This window comes from Orbicella faveolata, unplaced genomic scaffold (assembly GCF_042242905.1).
Source record: "Orbicella faveolata isolate gen_17 unplaced genomic scaffold, um_ofav_v1 contig_25, whole genome shotgun sequence".
Lineage (NCBI taxonomy): Eukaryota > Metazoa > Cnidaria > Anthozoa > Scleractinia > Merulinidae > Orbicella > Orbicella faveolata.
Window position 1 is genome coordinate 15431788 of NW_028301553.1, and position 19704 is coordinate 15451491.

The window sequence follows — 19704 nt, forward strand, 5'->3', positions numbered from 1 at the left end:
TTCCAAATTACACCGAAATGAATAGCCTTCCCACCTCTCCCACGGGGTCCTGTTTAAAGCAGTTGGAACGCCTTGCACTTTTGTAGCATCTGGTACCCGTTCAACTCTGAGTAATGCATGGACTGGAGGGGTCATTTAGGGAACATTTAGCTTGAATTTTAAGCTTACGTTGTTGATCACATTGTGCTTTTGTTGAAGATGGAGAAGCTATTACAAGGTGTTGTGAAATTCAGTAATCATGTTCGACCATCCTTGCTACCAACACTCGAGAAACTTGCCAACAAAGCTCAGGTACAATTTTGTTTTCCTCTCTTCTTTTTAATCATTTAATGATTGGTTCTCATTATTTAATTTCATAATCGTTTCTCTCCTTAACTTTGGAACAAGAAGGCATTGCTTGCTTGCTTGCTTGACTGCTTGCAATTCTCAATTTTCACCGCGGACGCCATAATTTGTCACCTCTGATGTTCGATCGTACTAGAAATTAACAAAGTACTTCTAATTTAAATTAGTTTCTATTATTTGTACATCCAACATGTCTGTGACACCTTTCCTTTGCTATTTGACCCTCGCAGTATTGACTGCAGTATACACGCATCGAAGCAACATTGCGCCTACATCATTACCTCATAGCTAAAATATCAGTGAAAGCTTACAAATAACTTATATGTAACATACTAACTAATGTATTAAGCTTACACATTGCCTAATACTCTGAGCTTATATATGTTGGCCAGTTCAAATGTCTTTTTGCTCTTTCAACACACCATTACAGTCAACACTCAACCCTTTAGGCTGACCATTAATTAATTAGTAGTAGTAATTGGACTGAGTGGAGTACAATTCAGGGAGAAATCGCGCAAGTAATTTCAAAATTGGATGAGTGCAAAGAGTGAGGCCGATTTGAAATTACAATCATGGTCTCATCCTGAGTTGTACAACACGAGGTCCAATTACTAATTAATCATATCTATAGCAAATTTTGGAATTAAAGATGTCTTTTTAAAACCTCTTTTGAGCAAACACATCTGTAGCACTTTTCATAAGTTTTGAAAATTGTAGGAAACTGTGCAAAGGAAGCCATTAAAGTGTGCGTAATTGGCATGCGAATCATGTGGTATCCAATTTCAGGTATCTTTTTACAAAAAGTTCAAATTGGATACCTGTAATTGGACACCCACGTGATTGCACGCTGATTACGTGACAAATAGGCATTCAGAGAACCAATCATGATCAAGAATTTTGTTATAGATACGATTAAAGGTATTATACTCCTCTAACGTTTTCTGAGTCACCTGGGTGTAAGATTTTTATCTAAGAAGTGCCAGAAATTTTGAAAGAAATTGACCATATCCTATAGCACGGAAAGATTTCCAAGAACTTTTTGGATATTATTGAAAATGTTTCAAACATTTCCTGGTCCCAGTACCAGGATGTGTTTTGCCAAAACATAAACATTACTTTTCCCTTAAAAATCAGAGAATTATGTAACTGTACCACCATTTGCATGGACTTTTCTTTCCTTGCATATTTGGTTTGAGTTTCATATTTTTGGAAAGTGTATTAGTTAAGGTAGTAACATCTCACAAATCTCCGCTAGGCACAAAATGTGATCCTTGGTATGACTAGGTATGAGATCAAAGTTTTTTTTGTCCCCAAGAATGTTATTTACATGCAAGGAATGAGAGCTGGCAGGTGTAGAAATATTAAAATGCAATCATATAATTATATTCATGGATAAACTTTCCAACTTTGCTCTCTTCAGCCTCGCATGCTTCTAATCACTTGTATGGATAGCCGCTTATGCCCGACCAGCTTTACACAAGCAGATCCTGGGGACATGTTCATAGTAAGAAACCCTGGAAATGTTATGCCACACAATCAGCTGTTTGGAGACACCCATCACAGTGTACTGTCAGAACGAGCAGCTTTGGAGCTAGCCATTTCAACTGGAGTTCAACACATAGCAGTTTGTGGCCATTCAGATTGTAAGGTAACCCCTCAAGCTTAGTGGTACTATAATTTGATGCTCCCAGGAGCTCATAACCAGGAGTGTATGTCTCTTATATTAAGTCTGTTATGTACTGTGTTAATGACGATTTAAGTTCAAGCTGCCATGTCTGGGTCTGAAATAGACTTTTGAACTCACAATCACTTTAAAACTCTTACTTAGATCTTTAGTTTCACAGCTTGTTGGGAAGGTTAATAGTTTGACAACAATAAATTAAAAGAACATGGGACATAATGCTAAAAATACCTCAGTCTGCAGGTGCTTTGGATTATGGATGTAATAGCTGTTAATAATTAGAGATGCCATACTTGGGATCCTGATTCAGTGGGTCACTGCTGTCACCAAGGATAGTAGCAAAGGGCTGAGAATTTTCTTCTACATAGGATTTTGCCAATAGCAAGCCATTGTACTTGGAAGAATAATAGGCCCTTTGCAGGATCCGGTCACATGGTACTGAATTAATTATGCTGGGATGCAAGTTACACAGTGGGACTTTCAAAACAAAGGAACTCATACCAGTCCAGCCCGACTTTCCTTTGTCTTGAAAGTCCCACTGTGTAACTTGCGTCCCAGCATAATTAATTCCGTACTGTGTGACTGGATCCTGCAAAGGGCCTATTTGGAGGTCTTTTAGATTGGATTGAAAAGAAAACATAATACATTCCGTTTCTCAAGGATTCCTCTTACTTTCCAAGTCTTTAAAATGTCTTTTTTAAAATTTTAGGCAATGGCTTGTCTGTACCACGATCATGCTACAGATGCCAATGTCACTCTGGACTCCCAAGACTCCTGGGTATCAAGATGGCTCAAGCGATATGCACAAGCGTCCTTCACAAAGTTTGAGCAGCTCTCATTTCATGCAAGAGAGCAGTCAAAAATAGACTTCAGCAGTGATGCTAAGGACAAAGACAAGTTAGACATGATGTTTGATGAGGCACAGGATCTACCAGTTGTTGATAAACTTTCCCAGGTAATTGTTCTGTTTTATAGGGAACTCATGGCGTGATTTGTTATCCATACTTATTTAAAAAATAAAAGGTTTTACAACTAGATCATATTCATATCCTCGGTATTGGACCGCAACTAGCTTGCAACTGAGGCTACTGCGAGGAGTCTTTTCAAATGTAAATGATATTAATCTCCTTTTGATGATATTCTCCTGCACGAGCCTCCATTGCAAGCTAGTATCAGCCCAATACCAAGAAATATACGAATATGGCCTTATTATATAGCACTTTAGGCACAACAGTTTGCTCAACTGCTTTGCTCACTTACTGAGTTAATTAAGTTAATTTGAATAAAATTAACAACTCAACAGATTTTTTGCCTGTGAACACAGATGGAATTTTGGGTGTTGGTTAATTTTTCATATTGCATTACATACTCTCTCCTGCTCTCTAAATATTGATTAATCTTAATTAATTCATTATTGCTTTTGTAACATTTGCAGGTACATGTTCTTCAACAAATGCAGAACATCAAATCATACGGATATGTGCGTAACAAGCTTGACGAAGGTTCACTTCAACTGCATGGGCTCTGGTTTAACATCGGAAATGGTGAAATGTTCATGTACTCAAAGAACCACAAACGATTTGTTGTTATTAATGAAGAAACCTTAAAAAGTGCATTTGGACGTTTGGCCAATGGAAAGTCTACAACAACTTAGTCGCTAGAATAGTCATATTGGACCAAGCATTGGTAATTCTAAATCAGATTTGGTGTGTGTAGCCTAGGCTCCTACACAGACGTTCTTTAGGATTGTCACGCAATCTTCCTCCACGAATGACTCACGCAATCTTCCTCCCCCGCAAATGTTCCGTGGAAGAGGAAGGTAGCGTGACAATCCCAAAGAACATCTTTGTAGAAGGCTATGTGTAGTGCAGCTGAGCTGATGACTAATAGCCTTTGGCTGATAAAAATAGCGACTTAGTTTACTTAGTGAACTTTTTTTAGGGCTTTTGAAGACTGGTGGACTGTACAAAATTCAGAAAAAAAAAAGATTTTACTTTGAAAGTATATCAAGTAGGTTTGCAAAGGTATTTAATAACAGAGTGGCTTATGATTTATACATATCTATCCTGTCTTTGATCAGAACATCGATACAGTAACATAATGTACTTTACGGAATAATGATAATAATGCTATTTAACATTGGTTACTGGAATCTAAGGTGTCAGGGACATGTTCATGCAAGCTCTGTGCTCAATGAAAATGAAGTAAATATGAAAGTACTGTTCACCTTTCAGTTGAAGATGTTCGCATAAGATTTTATGACGTTTATTTCTTCCGCAAACGCGCGAGACCACGCGACTCTGCGACTGACGGGATGAATGCAGAACACGCGCGAAAAAAGAAGACTACACGGGCGGAATAGCGAGCAAAGACGCGAGGTCTCCGAGTCTCGGAGGTTTCTTAGTCTTAAGTTACACTCGTCGTCTCCTACCTGATGCAAAGTTCTCATCACAAGTCAATACTTTTTAGGTTAAATTTACAATTGGACCCCGCTAATTTAAACTCACTTATTTCGAATTCCCCATTACATTGAACTCAAAACCATTTCCGACCATTTCCTTCGATTTGCCCTATCGGCTATTTCGAACTCCCGCTATTTCGAACTTTATTTCGTTTGCCCTAAGAGTTTGAAATGGCGGGGTTCAAACGGAGAAATGCGGTGGTAACCCGGGTGGTAACACCCATTGCGTAAGATATCCGGTCAGTCGATTAGCCCCTCACCGTTTACCACCCAACCGGAAGTCGATTAGCTCCAACCAGAAGTCGAAAACACTCTCTCTTTCTCGTTCTCTAAGCATGAATGGGGGCTAATTGACTTCTAGTTGGGGGTAGCCGGTTAGGGGCTAAGCGACTTGGGTGCTAATTGACTTACATTATTTGACATTCAATTGCCTCAATATTAGAGATGGACCATAATTTTTTTGAGGTGGGGGGGGGGGTGGGCAATGTCCAAAAAAATTCCTGTACCGCAAAAAACTGCCGAAACTAAATCGTGCAAGGAGAGACGTGAGCAAAAAAAAAGATATCGCAGGTGTGCTCTCTACTAACCAGGTCCTGTGTTAAGTGTTTGACCTAAAAAAAAATTCGCGCACAAGCTATTGCCCACCAAAAAAATGATGCACAACCTACAGGTGAGAAAGAAATTTCATGCTCCAATTGCCCACCACCGCCCCCCTAAAAAAATCAATGGTTCTTCCCTTGGCTAATCCCTGCTCATGTGGTGAGAACTGATGGATACATCTTCCACGCCCTTCCCATTACCCGCGCGCCGTAAATGTGTTCCTATTTATTTACACAATGACATCTGGGGGTCACTTCATGAGACTTAAGGTATTTACCCCCGAAATTCGAAAGCGTTCTCTACTGACCAGAGTGCCTTCCGCTAGTATGTATCCTTATAAAACCTTCTCATCGGGAACGGTAAACGAGAAAGTTTAGAACATTCACAGGAAAGAACTCTGAGTAAGTACAGACTGAAGACTTAAACGTCACGCTTAAATGAGCTAAATTAAAATGTCAGATCTTAAAGACAGAGAGAATGTGAAGAAGACGATTCTTGCAGTTGATTATGTAAACGAGAGCTGGAAGGATGGTCATTGGGGCTGGATCGTATGCCTCGCCGCTGCCGTCGTACAATTTGTCGTTCTTGGAATCCACAACAGTTTTGGGATTTTGTACATTGTGTTCGTGAGGGAATATGGCTGGAGCAAAGCCTTGACAGGTAGGTTAGAGCCATTTTCATTACTGGTTCAGTGACTACAAACTTAAGCTATTTCACGGAAAACTTTGCTCTGTTTGTTGAATACATGCCTCTTGCGGAAGTTGTAAAGTGTGTTACGCAGTGAACAAGCTACACCCTGAAGGCCTTTCTACTGAGGTTTGGAAATTCCCAGCTTGGATCCTGTTGACTGTCGGAAATGCGCAATCGATATACCCAAGTTTCCTGTCTTTATTTACTCTTGTCTCTCTAGCGCTAGTCACGATTTCCAGTGCTCACTGTTGAAAATTTTCTGCTAAGCGCTGGTGAATGCTTGCATCTTAAACGGAACAAACCTTGATACTCGTTCCCCGGGAGAAATTCAGTTCATAAAAAATCTTAGAAAATTCTAGACGTCTAAAAGCGACACCCCTGGTCGTCTGTTTGCAACTGATCTGTCAATCTCCTTTTTAATTGCAACCCGGGAACAGGGCTTACCTGCATCACATGTAAGATCAAGACGATAATTAAGAGAGCATGTGAAGCTAAACAATACGTCACTGGCTATTTTTGTTCCTCTCTTCACTCCAGTGTATTATTGGCCTTTTTTGTAAAAAAAAAAAGGAAAAAAAAGCTTATCTCGTTATCACGCGTTCGATGCAGTTCGTCAGGCGTGACAAATCATACTCACGTGAGAATTTATCTTGCTGTCCTGTTTGTCGAATATACGCCGGGAATATACGGTATGTCATTTGTGTCTCTCTCCTCCGCACAGGCTCCCTACGTAAAATTAAATCTTTTATCTCCTCTGCTAATTCACGTGGTCTATCACAAACGAGAGGTGACCGCTGGGAGAGTGGAGAGCGAGCCAAAGTTACTATAGCTGTAAAATCCAGTGACGAAGCTCAATGTTGAGAATACGTTCAGAAGGGTCGTTGAAGGATTATGAAGTCACAGACTTCAAGAGATTGCGGAGATAAAGCTAATCTGGCAAAGCATAAGTTTCGCTTGTACGAACTTTAAAAAGGACAAACAGGGAAGTTTTCAGAACGGCTTCCGGGCGGGCCTGACCACATCTTTTCGCTCAGTGGACTTTGTGATTCGGCACCTTCATCTTTCCGAATACACCACAAACCGCGTGCCGTACGTGTCCTCATGTCAGTATAGAGACACACCCCCTGTACCGCCCTCTCTCCTTGTGATCAACAAAGTTGCTTTGCGCATTACTGGTTGAAGATCACGTGAGCGCAAAACATACATCGCTTGTCTCCTTAGAGAAAACACAGCTGGAAATTTGTTTTCAATGATTCGCAAATCACCTCAAACCGTTTTCAAATCGACGTGACTATTTCACTGTGGCGCATCAGGGGTCCGTTACTAACTTCTTGCCGATTCCCGTACTACTCATTCTTTCCTTAAAAATGTTGACAAACTAAACACAGGATGGCAAAGACTATTCTCGTGAGCCTTGAATTGTTTATTTTGGCGTGAATGTGAGAAGACCATTTATTTTCTGTCTTCAAACGTGATTCGCGGTATAGTCACGTGCCGTAATTTTTTCATAATAATTTTCATGAAAAAGACAATTGAAAAGTTAGTCATTCGTGTAATGTTAATATTTTGTACTTGTTTTACAAGTTGGCCAGTGGCATTGTTCCAGGCTGGTATTCTAGTCCCACAATTATCATTCTTGAATACATTAATTCAGTTTTACCATGTTGCTTTGGCTTGTTATTACGAAGTTGAGCGAGGAAGTTGGTGCACTGCTCTCACTTGAGGCTACCTGAATTTTCATGGAGGGATCGATTTAATCATTAACTCAATGATAGACTACGAGTGGTGCAGGGCTCTTTCGCTTAGTCCGTCGTGCGTGACACGAAGGAAAGCCTCGAGGAAAAAATGGCCGCGCGAGAAGCGCGCCTCACGCTCTCAGGATTTCTCGCGGTTTTCTTTCAGTTCGCGTCACGCACGACGGACTAAGCGAAAGAGGGACTATTCGTAATCTAATTCAACGAAGCTGTTACTGTTTCGCAATTATCATTTGCTGCTTTACCTCTTTGCAGGTTATATAGGCTCTATGGGCCTCGGCATGAACTTTTTCTTTGGCCCTTTCACGAGCGCACTTTGTGATCGTTTTGGTTGTCGAGTCGTCGCCATGGTCGGTGGACTCATCTCCGTCACCGCTTTGTTTGCAACTTCCTTCGTCAACGGCCTTGTTTCCATTTACCTGACTTACAGCATTTTGTGGGGAATGGGCTCCAGTATGTGTTTCGTCCCGACATTCCTAATGGTGGGCAGGTACTTTGAACGTCGGAAGTCCTTAGCAAATGGAATAATTACAGCAGGGAGCGCAGTCGGTGCTCTAGTTATGGGACCTACTATAAACATGCTCTTGGAAAGGGTTGGCTGGCGTAACACGATGAGAATCATTGGTGGTGTTGCTTGCGCCATGGTGTTGGCTGCCTTGACGTACAGACCCCCACCTGTGAAGAGCGAGGTTAATTTTGAACAGAAAAGGAAAAAGGTTATTGATATATCCGTGTGGAAAAACAAGGGATTCGTCGTGTGGGCATTTGCGCTTGCAATTTTCAACTTGGGCTATTTTGTTCCTTTTGTATACCTGGTAAGTTTGGATCCATTTCCTTGTTCCATTTTGCTTTGCTGCTTCGTTTGATTTGTCAATTCAGATGAATTGTTCCATAACTAAGCTCAAAATGTTAAATCTCCTTACCGAGCCCTATATATTTCTTTTATTGTTTGCTATGAGGAAATTGAGGTACATCATGCCTTACAGTCATCATGCCTCTCGTTGTAAAGCTGTGTTTTACTGCCAACAGTTTTGAAAGGTGAGATTCCAGTTGAATCTGTCTTGTTGTAAATTGATGTTATTTTTCTATTTACTGACAGCCGACCCATGCAAGTTACTTAAATATTCCTGAATCGAAAGCATCTTTTCTCATCGGCTTCCTGTCGGTTGGTTCGTTATTTGGACGGCTTTTCTTCGGCCACGTCTCGGATTACCAGTGGATCAATCGACTGTACCTTTACCAAACAGCACTGCTGGTAATGGCTGTTACCACCACGCTGTGTCCACTGGCCACAAGCTATGGCGGGCTCATCGTCTACACGATCTTGTTCGGGATTTTTGACGGCGCGTTCGTAGCTTTGATTGCTGTTCTCACTGGTGATATTGTCGGAAATAGTAAGCTGCCTTCAGCTCTTGGCTTTCTCTATTTAGTCTTCTCTGTGCCGATCATGACAGGATCCCTTATTGCAGGTATGCTTTTCCCAAGTTTATTTCTTGTGTATAACCTAAAGCGATAATTTTGTTCCACTTGGTTAAAATCTTCGTCGGCTCGTCCCAGGCTTTAGAACAACTGGGAGAGAGGACCTGAAAAAGGGCAAACGGCACAAACAGGCCTTTCACGTTTCAAGAAAAAGGGAGACATCCTATAAAAGTGATGAGATTTGGAATTTTTTATATCCAAAGCATAGACATCGTCGCTATTTTGTTGCTGCTTTTCCCCGCAAAGGAAAATGAGAACCACGTTTTCACGAAGGAATCGAGCAGATTTGCTTTTATGGTTATGCAATGTTTATCACATAATGATGGCTGTAGATAGTAATAGAAACCGGACATAACAACGGGTCGGTCAATTGCTTTCGGGTCACGTGGTCCGAGGCTAAAAGGCGACTCCAGGCCGTTAGTCTCCAATACGTCACCGAAATCAGTTGACCGTGAGGGTCTGGGAGAAAGCCGTACAGAATTAGGCAAGTTTCAAAACCTTTTTTCGTAGTTTTAAAAGAGTTCTAAATACTGCGTGCGATAAGGAGTAACCGGTTTAGTGTGATTTTACACTTGTTTTTCAGGTTTTCTCAGCGACATCACCAGTACCTACAACGAGGCATTTTACTTCTCGGGTGCTTCCATTGCAGTATGCACGTGCGTCCTATCACTAGTTCCAGTCTTTGGACCGATGAGAAGACCGGGTCGCACAGAAATTAAAATGAAATCGGATGAACTCGACGAGAAGAAAAGAAGGCCTTCGTTTTTTGAGAAATACGTACAAAGATACTTTAGAGTTTCGGAAGAAGATCCTTGTGAAGTTGTAGAGTGTTTGATGGTTGTTGACAAAGAAACGGCAGTGTAAATTTCGTCAGAAGATGCTCTCACGGTTAACAGAAATCTTAGAAATTAATCACCCATAAATTAGTTTTCATTGTTTAAAAAGGTTAAAAATCTATTTTGATCACTGTAAAACATAGTAAAGGTCCAAACTAAAATATGATAAAAGTAAAAACTCCTGGGTACCGGCGAATTTAATGCTGGGGGTAACCCCGTAATGGACTAGCATGCAATCCAGGGGGAAGTAGAAATACTCCTAGTCGCTTCATGCTACAGAAACCGGGATAAGTTCCGGCCTAATGAGCCACTTGGCTTGTATGCAGACTTTAACTACCTACCTTACTACCGTAGTAAGTCTTGACAAGAGCTCTTGTGACTCACTTTCGTGGCTAAATTTTTTTTTACGATTAACACTTTTTACGACTTAAGGTTAAAATTTACCGATTTGTACTGTTACATTTTTGGCCCGTTTTATGGCTAACGGTTACCCCATTGAGACCCTCTTAAGAGATGGGGAAAAGATCTTGAAGGTGAAAAATTTAAAATCAAATTCAAGAACTCTTCATTATCAAGAATGTTTTAAACGTTTTCGAAAAAAGTATCATTACATAGACTGTAGAAAGTTCTTAATGATGTCAGTTAACGTACGGAGGAGGTGGAATTAGAAGGTGTTAGAATATTCTGACTACGCTAGCACGAGACATTAAGTCAATGTGCATGCGTCAGTCGGTCATCTGAAGCAGATGTATTCCGTCTTATAAGATAATCTGTATCCTTGCAAATTACAACTATTGGTTCTAACAATAATTAGAGTCTGTGCTACGCCAGATACGAAAAACCACTAAACAAGCACCCTTTAGATGTGGCCAAAAACTGCGTGGAAACGTATTCCTCATCTAATGCAGCAGCCTGAGACTCCGAGGAAAGGGTACAAAATCAATAACGTAGATCATTTTACGATTATTCGTACAATCTGTTATGACAAAAGCTTAATAAAAAAGTGGATGAGCACAAAGACTGAGCGACCTAGAATGACCTAAATCTCCCGCCAAAAGCCTACATAGTCCCTAAACGTCCCATGACACCTCGCGAGTCTCTCCATCGTGCCGTCAGAATAATAATTTCTGACAAGATTCGTAATCTCTTGTTTCTGACTACTTCGTCCCTCAAATCGTCAGAAAATCCATCTTTTATTGATTGCGGTTACACCTAACGCCTTTGTTATAACTAACCTCTTACCTTATATTAATAATAATGATAATAATAATAATAATTATTATTTTTATTATTAAGGGTTGTAAAGAATGAGTGTAATTTGTAATTCGTTTGTAAGTTAGTATTTCCCTGACATATATATTGTCCTAAGAATTTTTACAGTTGTAATTTTTTATAAGCCACTAATAAACATTATTATTATTTATTATTAAAAAGAAAAAATTATTATTATTATTATAAGGGGATGTCATTAATAATAATAATGATAACAACTTTATTCATAAAACTATCAAACATACTCTATTTCAAAATATAACTAGTTTCCCTTTTTTTTTTATAAAAGTACAATGTATTAATTACAATGTCTAATAAAAGTACAATGTATCCTCACCTCTAATGCATTTTTGTATAAAAATATTAAGAATATACTTGGACTACGAATGTGTTTTTAAAAAATGTACTTTCTCCTAAATTAAATTTCAAAGGGTTAATACTACTAAAACAATGATGATGATAATAAAAGTCATATACTAATAAAGTTTTGATGAAAATAAAAATATTGAAAAGATCCTAGAACACTAATTCGCAAGTTCACGTCATTATTCACGTTCTACAATTAGCGCACACACACTTGGCTAGCGTTTAAGCGGCAGTCATCAATGAAATCCCCTTGTGGAATTTTGTGGAAAGGTGTCCTGAAGCCCCTCACACATGTGTGTACCGACCTTAAAATCTCAGGAAAGTAACGTTCTAATCCAAGTAATAGTAATGTGATAAGGTTCCTCATTCTTTTCTGAGAGCTTCTCGGCTAAGCGTTTGAGAAAGCAGTTACAATCGGCTCTCATGCCACCGTTGGCTCCAAAAACCAGGGGAATGAAAGATCCCATTTCAACGTCCAGCACCCTCTGTTGGCACTTCCGCTTTGTCTCCTCCTCCTGCTCCTTAAAGATTGTGGATATTGCTTTTCCTTGGTTACACTTGGAGTAAACATGCGTTACTCTGACATCGAAAAATGCTGTAACTCCTCGAGACCAAAAGCCCCCTGCCTTCATGTCCAGGCTTGCCTGCGGACTTGTCACCGCGCTTCCGAGGTTGAATCGCTCATTATCAAGAGGTTGTAGTTTTGGTTCGACTTCAACGTTGGTGCAAACCTCACCAAGGAATGAGGTAAGTAGGTTGCGAACGCCATCGTGTCTCTGCGCCACAAATCCTCCCTTTTTGCAAGACAGGGCATGGCTGACGGCATACTTCTCACCACAAACACACTTGCTTGGTAAATCGGACAGCGGCACATTATACCTTAAACGCAGAGAGTCTCTGAATTCTTGTTTATTCAGCACCAAGCCTTGATCAACAAGGAGCACCGCGGTAAGCCACGAGCTCGCACCCTTGTCTCTCGATTGATTGACTGACCCCAGCAGAACCGAAGGTACAGTAGAATCAACACTTTCCATTCTCGATTTCACTGACGCAGTTTTCAAAGCTTGATGTTGTTCTTTTTAACTCCTCCGTGGAATTCTCGCCTGCCACCATGAACGTGCTCTGTGCGGTAATAGAATCTACGTGCGATGCTGTTATTGTCGTGGAAGCAGCAAACTGCTGTGGAGCTTCAAACCGTAAGTCAGGTGCGCCTAGCCCTCCTTTAGCGGGTGTCAAAGTAACAAGCTGTCGCAGATCACTAGGGAGGAGCTCCGTTTGACTGAATAGTGTTGGGAGAAGTAAGTCGTCGATGGCCTCTTGAATAGGGCCAACGTAATCTTCAAACGACTCTATTGTGCGCAACAGAACCGTGTCCTCCAAGATCCCCTGACGCCACAAGTCCAGGCCGGTGCATTCCATTCTTTATCTTCTCGCCTCATACTTCCACGGTCGACAGGTTTTGCTTGCGAGGTTCCTAAGCTAGCGTTTTCGTTGTAACAGGGTAAACGCAAAATGTCGACTAACATTGACAGGTCCCTTGGTAGGTATATCGTAAAATGACATTTAAATGGGATTCGAGGTCTTTCGTCTTTCGCAGGGGATATCAATTAACTATAGACGTGTAGCTCTACTGGATGTATTTAAGCTTAAGTTTGTTTTCTTTTCGTGTCGGACAAGAGCTTTGCATGTGGTAGCTAGTGTTTCCGAAGGCTTTAATTTTTTTTTTGAAAGTTGAATGCTTACATGCTTTGAAAACGTGGGAGAAAGAGTAGCAAAAAACCGGTTGGACTTTTTTTAAATGCCAAATGGTATGAAGCTTGCTCGGGAAACTTAATGTGTTGTCTTTACAAGACTTACTATGAGATCGACATGATCACAAACAGCGTTCTGTTTGTCAGCACAGCGTTCAATTTTTGAAACGTCTTCACTGCGTAAATATTGCAGGATATGAATTAACACTTGTATTAAAGAAGAGTACGGGGATAATTTGAAGATTAAATTGATCTGGATCATGAGGTCAAATCTTATAAAAAATGGTTCAATGGTATAATTTATTAATCATGTTTACGTTTTCTTAAATCTTAAGTAGGTTCTTTTATGTACCATAGAGTGTTTATGCTACATGAAATGCTTAAAACCTTTCTCAGCTGACTAAGATTGGTCAATGGCAACAGTCTTTTTAGGTTCACTGTCGTATTTTCACCATATGAATCCAAAATTCTTGCACTGATACTTTTAGAGAAATTTTCTTTGATACCTTTCCTGTTCAAAATATATCCAATCTCCCCACACAGAAGAAATTGGAATTTCCTGGTGGTGGGGTGAGGGGTTTTTTAAGACCAGAAAATTTAGAATGTTAGAGGTATGGATATTTTGTATAGGAGAGTATATTTTTCCTGATATCCTTTTTCATGTACTTTATATACGGGTAATTTGGGGTTTTTTTGTACATAGATGATATAATCAAAGAACAAAGAAAGCTTAAAAAGAAAACACAGAAAATCAAGACACAGCAAACTCAGAAAAAAGGAGTGCGGCAGCAACAAGGGAAACAACAAACTAAAGGAGCTGCTGCTAATCAGAAGCAGAGAAAGAGGATAGGTGGAAAACAGAATGGTCAGTCTGTGCAACAAAGACAGGGAACCCAGGACCACAGAAGGCCAATAGCTGGAAAGCAGAGAGCACAACAAAAGCAGGCTACCCAAGGGCAAAGAAGAGCGATAGGTGGAAAAAGCCAAGGACGTGGTGGTGGGGGCAACCAAAACGTCAAGAGAAACACAATAGCAGGGAACAAAGGGAGATTTGGAGGGGCTAAGGTCACTGCAAATAGGCTGAAAAACAAACAGGGATCTTTACAAAGGGTTGGTTGGTTTTCAGTTTTTGGCCATGTTTTCTTCCTGGCTTTTATCTTTTTGGTAATTAGACATTGTAGAGGGGCCTTTAAGTTTGAGCATGACTAGAATGTAGGAGAGACATTCTCTTAGTATCTTTCACCACCCTGTTTTAAAAGCCCTGGCCATTATTTCCCTTGACAATTCACAAATGCCAATGAGAAAAGATAGCTGATCACATAAATTGTGTTATGTTGTCAACAGAGTAAGCAGATCATTTCCAAAGCTAAGAAGCTTCAACAGAACAACAGACCTAAGAACAGAGTGAACAGACAGACTCAACAAAGAGATGCCAGGCAAAATATTATCAATAACAGGAGAGGAATGCGGGTAAAATGAAATTCTCTTTTGCATTATATTCATAATATTATTGTGCTAAGACAGGTATGAATAAGTTATGCTTACTTTTCTTCACCCTTTGAAGTCGGTCAGTCGGTTGGTCGGTCAGTCAATTGGTTGGTCGGTTGGTCATTTGGTTGGTTGGCCAGCTGGTCAGTCATTCAGTCAGTTTGTGATTAGTATTGCTTGACTGTTAATTTTTTGTACAAAAGTAAACACCACTTAATAAAAGTTTGGGAATCTTAGATATAATGTAGGCAGGGGTCAAAGAACTGTGCAGTTCCACAAAATATCGAGACCAGTCAGGATTGATCGTTTTAAAAGTATCAAGGGTGGAGGGTTACAGAAGCTAAAATTTGTAGATGGGTTAGAAGGAATTTTAGCTTGAGCATGGTTTGCAATCTTAAAAAGTTTAGCCTAAATTTTTCAATCTTTTGTTTGTAATTTGTTTTCCTTTATGGTTTATTATAATCTCTTTCAACTGGTGTTTTTCGATCTTAGAAAACTGTAACAGTTATAAATTTTAAGTGGCCAAAATACTCAAAATACGGTGACTGAGCTCCTCTAAGGAGGGGAAACTGCAATACCTTTCATCGGAGGGGGATTGTTATTTTCTGGAAAGTTAGAACCGCATATTGAGACTACGCTGTTTACTTACTGCAATACTGTTGCTGCTGTCTTTTTATTTTGTATAAATTCAGGGTCCATTAAAAGGTAATAGACAGAACAAGAACAAGGCTCAGAATGCAAGAAATCTATCAAACAGAAACTTAGGAACACCCAAACTTCAAAGACAAAACAGGTACCAGCTATCTTTCTATGAAGATGAGCGTGCATGTGGGCTCTCATTAGCGTGGTTGTGTTGTATTGCAAGTTTTTTTAATCATCAAGATGAGAACATTAGATGTTTAATCTTGATTTATAGACACTATATCTTTTTTGCAGAAGAGGACTTCAATCTCCCCAGCTTACTGTCTCTATAAATAACCCCAGAGTTAGGTCAGTGGCATTAACTGATTTCTGTGAAGTTTTTCTTTAATTTGTATCTACATGTAGTAAACAAACTAGTCAGTAGAGAACATCCAGATTAGTGACTTTCAGGTTCATGTTGTGACCAAAACACAAGGAACTCTGTCATCAGCATACATGAAATAGTTTTAAAGCAGCTCTTGTATTTGAAAACACTTAAGGACGGTGCCTACTAAATATTAAGGTTTTGCGCCAGGTTAGGACCACGCCGAAAAAGTAGATCTTTGCAAGGGCCATTGGAATCCACAAAGAAAAATTGGGGTAGCCACGCATTTTTTCCAGATAATCAGTCTTGAATCTCAACAAAAATGCTGACATCAACATTTTCTGAAAAAGAAGGAAAGGATATTTCTTCACAAATTTCCTTCAAAACCTCCCTTACAAACAGAAAAGCAAACACATTTATAAAGGTCTTAAAACTACGTGGTAAATGGTAACATAAAAACCATTTTTGGTATGTTTTTAATAACAAAATGGTTGCAACAGCGCTTTTAGTGTCTCTGACAGCCTTCCACTGGTTCAGCCAAAATACAGTCTAAATACCTTTTGGTCACAACCAGAAACTAATCACGTGTTGAATAGGCTTGCCACTTCAAAAGGTCGAGACAGCAGCAAAAATGTAGAAATTTTCAAAAATAATACAACTTTTTTAATTTTCACAAACATGTTTCGACGGTACATCTGTGATCGTCAGTGTGACAGTTATGAAAGTTTACAGTGATTTGAAACGTGCCTGTTACAAATCATACGTTACATTGCGTTGGAAAACAATATGCTAGATAAATTTCGAAGTTAACGGAAATAAAAAGATGCAGGTGCGCGTGCAGCTATAGGGAAAGCATCAAACTGATGTGTTTGACCTGTTGATTAAGGTCAGGCTTTTCCCACTTGATGTACATAGACTCGTTAAGCTTAACTTGGTACTTGGTAGGTGCAGAGTCTAAGATCTTGAAGCAGTCTAAGTTACAAGAGGTACAGCACGACTCTGAAGCCTGCAAATGCTTGCAAATGCTTGCCACTTCCATTTCATAACATAAGATGTGGAGGTAACCATGCAGTTTTTAAAGTTATTGATCTTTTTTTGAGAACTTTTGCAATACCTGTTACATTTTTTCCTGTCACCTCCCTAGAGAGTAAAACATTTGCTTATTTCGCACTTGTTTTGTGTGCGCACTATGCCGTCTGCAGGTACTTGTTCTGGGCTCCATACATTTGTTTCAACAGGTGGAATTTTTAAAAAAAGCACAGCCGTTTCAATGTGGGAACAGTTGTTATTATAAATGGTTTCTATGACCTTTCTTCATGATTATGTATTGATATTCAGGGGTTTTTTGGGCAGAATTTTTAAGCAAGAGGAGAGAATTGGTCTAAGAGAGATTCAGTAAGATGTTATGAAAAATAGAAACATTCAGAAAGAAAACATGTTTCACCACCAAATGCTCTGGAGAACTTTGGATATCTCTGAAGAAAAATCTGTAAGTTAACTTGAAATGTAATTCTTTAGATTAACAAGAAATCCACAATGGGAACAAGTAACAAATCAATTGAATAATAACCAGGCTAATACAAGGAGATGGAGAGGAGGTGCTAGAAGAGCTGGAGGTAATCCTTCAATTATGGGCCCTACTGAGGATCTCAGGATTTCAGTGCCAAACAATTTACATCGGGTGAGTTAGATACAGTTTCAATTTACTGGTATTAGGACTTCTTGCTGTCCATTTTTTTCTGTAATAAATACTAAAAACAGACTACTGCCATTAGTTAATTGAACATGGCATGAGAAAAAAAAATGCATGAGAGGAAAAGTGGTTCCTTTGCATTGCGACCAATAGACTCAGAATAACGAGGCACTGCTTGTAGTCCACCTACTTCACAGTGGTCTGATCTTGTCAATCAATTGTAAGGTCACAGACTACATTGGTCTCAACTCAGTGTTATTTCCTTTATTTACCGGAGGACAAATTTTCTCCTGCAGCCTGCTGCACTCAAGCCACTTTTGTACAGTAATTATGATCTGCCAATGAATTTGTCTGCTCCCAGAAAGGTAGGTAGTACAGGTTGTTTGCCTAAACAAGGCTTTGTTTCAAATGTTTGACACCTTTCTCCTTTGAGAATTGGTTTCCACCTAAGAGATTGTTACTTGGCTAATTGATGAAAGCCCTTATGTTGACATAATGGTTAAATTCCAGTTCATAATGTTGGAATTCTTTTTCTCTTGGAATTAATCTGGGGGTTAAAGGTTGAGTGTTTTCCCTCCCAAAACTGCTAGTAGGGGACACATTCTGTTTGTGAACACTGAATCATAATCTTGACCGCTTTATATTTGATGTATTGTAACATGACCCTAACAACTTACTAATACACAAAACAAACGTGCCAATGCTGCACTTCTAACTTGCCAAAAGTGAACATTGGTCAAACGGGAACACTACATGTAAATCATGGTCCCATGCACACAAACACATATTCATAGATTTGACAGTTCATTACTAAGTAGCAGGTGTTATGAAGTTGTATGCCCATAATTTTGCAAAGTAAGGTGACCACTAGGAAAGAGCTCAAATACCATTATAGTTCAATTTAGCACCCGCTGGGCTAATTAAAGTAGTTCAAAGTAGTTTGAGGGAGGTTGCTTATCTGGAATGGAGCATGCTTTACCTTGACTCCTTTTTAATACTCAAACTTTGAAGAATAAACTTGCATAATCTTACTTTAACAGATTTAAATTCACTGTTACCAACAAATAAAATCATTCTTTGCTCAAAACTAAACCAAACTCTGTACATTGGGCAGTTATATTGGAAGACAAGATCATATTGTCGAGTGCATTTACTGGAATAGGGGAATGAATTGATTGGAAAAGGAGCACATATTGGAACATAGGCTGTTATTATAAAGCAATTTCAAATGTGGAGTACATGTATTATGAATTTGAGACCTTGTTTTGTTTCTTTCAGACCTTTGCAACTCTTAATGAGAGATTCTCCAGCTTCCCACAGACACAGAGTGTCAGGACTATTGTTGTAGATTAACATTTATTTTTTAACTGTTCAGTGTTATTTTATCCCAAAAAATTACATCAGTGTATTAAGTATGTTTTGAAATTGCTTCTTTTCAGAGTTGAAGCATTTCCTTTTCAAGAAACTGTATACATGTAATGTCTAGAACATGTCTTGTAAAACTTACATGTACCTAACAGTTCATTTTTTTCGTATGTTGTATTTTGATCTTACTTAAACTTATCCTTATCTCAACTAACTTCCATAATTATGAAAAGGTCGGGAATGCCCATTGTCTTGTTTAGGGGTATAAATCAAGTATTGTGGTCTCATTGAGGTTAATCATTTTTTGTGTCAAAGTATCTTTTAGAGTACACTCAAAGAAATACTATTAACTCAAATTTTCTGATGAGCATCCTCAACCTTTTCGTATGGGAGTGCTCCCCCCCTCCCCCCCCCCCCCAGGAACTAACCATGACCTCAGTTTGAATTTACTGTTATCCCTTTCTGTCTCTTTTTATACGTTTATGAAGCATTATTTTGGGGTTGCTGTAGTTTGAAGGTACATTGTAACTTTATGGCTTGCCAAATCGGTTTCTTTTATCTTTTAAAATGCTGAGTTAATTCTGGTTAACACCTTCAAACTGCAGTGTTTTACCCATTGTTTTATTTTGAAAGCTCGCAGTAGGAGTGGTTGATGAGTATGAGAAGTAAATGCAGATCAGAAAGAGACTTAAAATTTGTATTAGCTGATCAAATGAACATTAAACTTAGACGTGTCTATTCTATTTAGTGTTGTGAAATAATGGTTTTTTCCCCAGGGGTTTTTTCCATGCATATCAAAGCTATTTTGTAACTCCAACTCTGCACATGAAAATTCACGGCTTCACAACTTTATACCTGCACACTTTTCCCGAATCTCGGGGTGAGAATTCATTGTTTTCCCAACTGACTCGATCTAA

General features: G+C 39.3%; 3 protein-coding genes and 1 pseudogene across 4 annotated transcripts; 3 read left to right on the forward strand and 1 right to left on the reverse strand.

The window, feature by feature from the left end:
- Positions 1-49: 49 nt before the first annotated feature.
- On the forward strand, positions 50-4265 carry LOC110042049 (beta carbonic anhydrase 1-like). Its single transcript, XM_089294836.1, has 4 exons — positions 50-291; positions 1766-1993; positions 2736-2981; positions 3462-4265. Exons 1-4 carry the CDS (start codon positions 199-201, stop codon positions 3678-3680), a joined length of 786 nt encoding a protein of 261 aa, XP_089150962.1. The 5' UTR covers positions 50-198; the 3' UTR covers positions 3681-4265.
- An 88-nt stretch (positions 4266-4353) lies between these two features.
- LOC110042085 (monocarboxylate transporter 10-like) lies at positions 4354-10864 on the forward strand. The gene is made up of 4 exons (XM_020747421.2): positions 4354-5747; positions 7787-8346; positions 8631-9000; positions 9594-10864. The coding sequence occupies exons 1-4, from the start codon at positions 5540-5542 to the stop codon at positions 9872-9874; spliced, it is 1419 nt and encodes a 472-aa protein (XP_020603080.2). The 5' UTR covers positions 4354-5539; the 3' UTR covers positions 9875-10864.
- An 816-nt stretch (positions 10865-11680) lies between these two features.
- On the reverse strand, positions 11681-12903 carry LOC149109129 (uncharacterized; annotated as a pseudogene).
- Positions 12904-12924: 21 nt separating this feature from the next.
- Positions 12925-19530, forward strand: LOC149109130 (uncharacterized). 2 transcript variants are annotated; one of them, XM_089294834.1, is made up of 8 exons: positions 12925-13024; positions 13939-14345; positions 14580-14705; positions 15416-15516; positions 15660-15713; positions 17248-17410; positions 17719-17787; positions 18701-19530. In XM_089294834.1, exons 1-8 carry the CDS (start codon positions 12997-12999, stop codon positions 18773-18775), a joined length of 1023 nt encoding a protein of 340 aa, XP_089150960.1. In that variant the 5' UTR covers positions 12925-12996; the 3' UTR covers positions 18776-19530. The 2 variants fall into 2 exon arrangements, with proteins under 2 accessions (XP_089150960.1, XP_089150961.1); XM_089294835.1 differs by lacking the exon at positions 15660-15713.
- Positions 19531-19704: the final 174 nt, after the last annotated feature.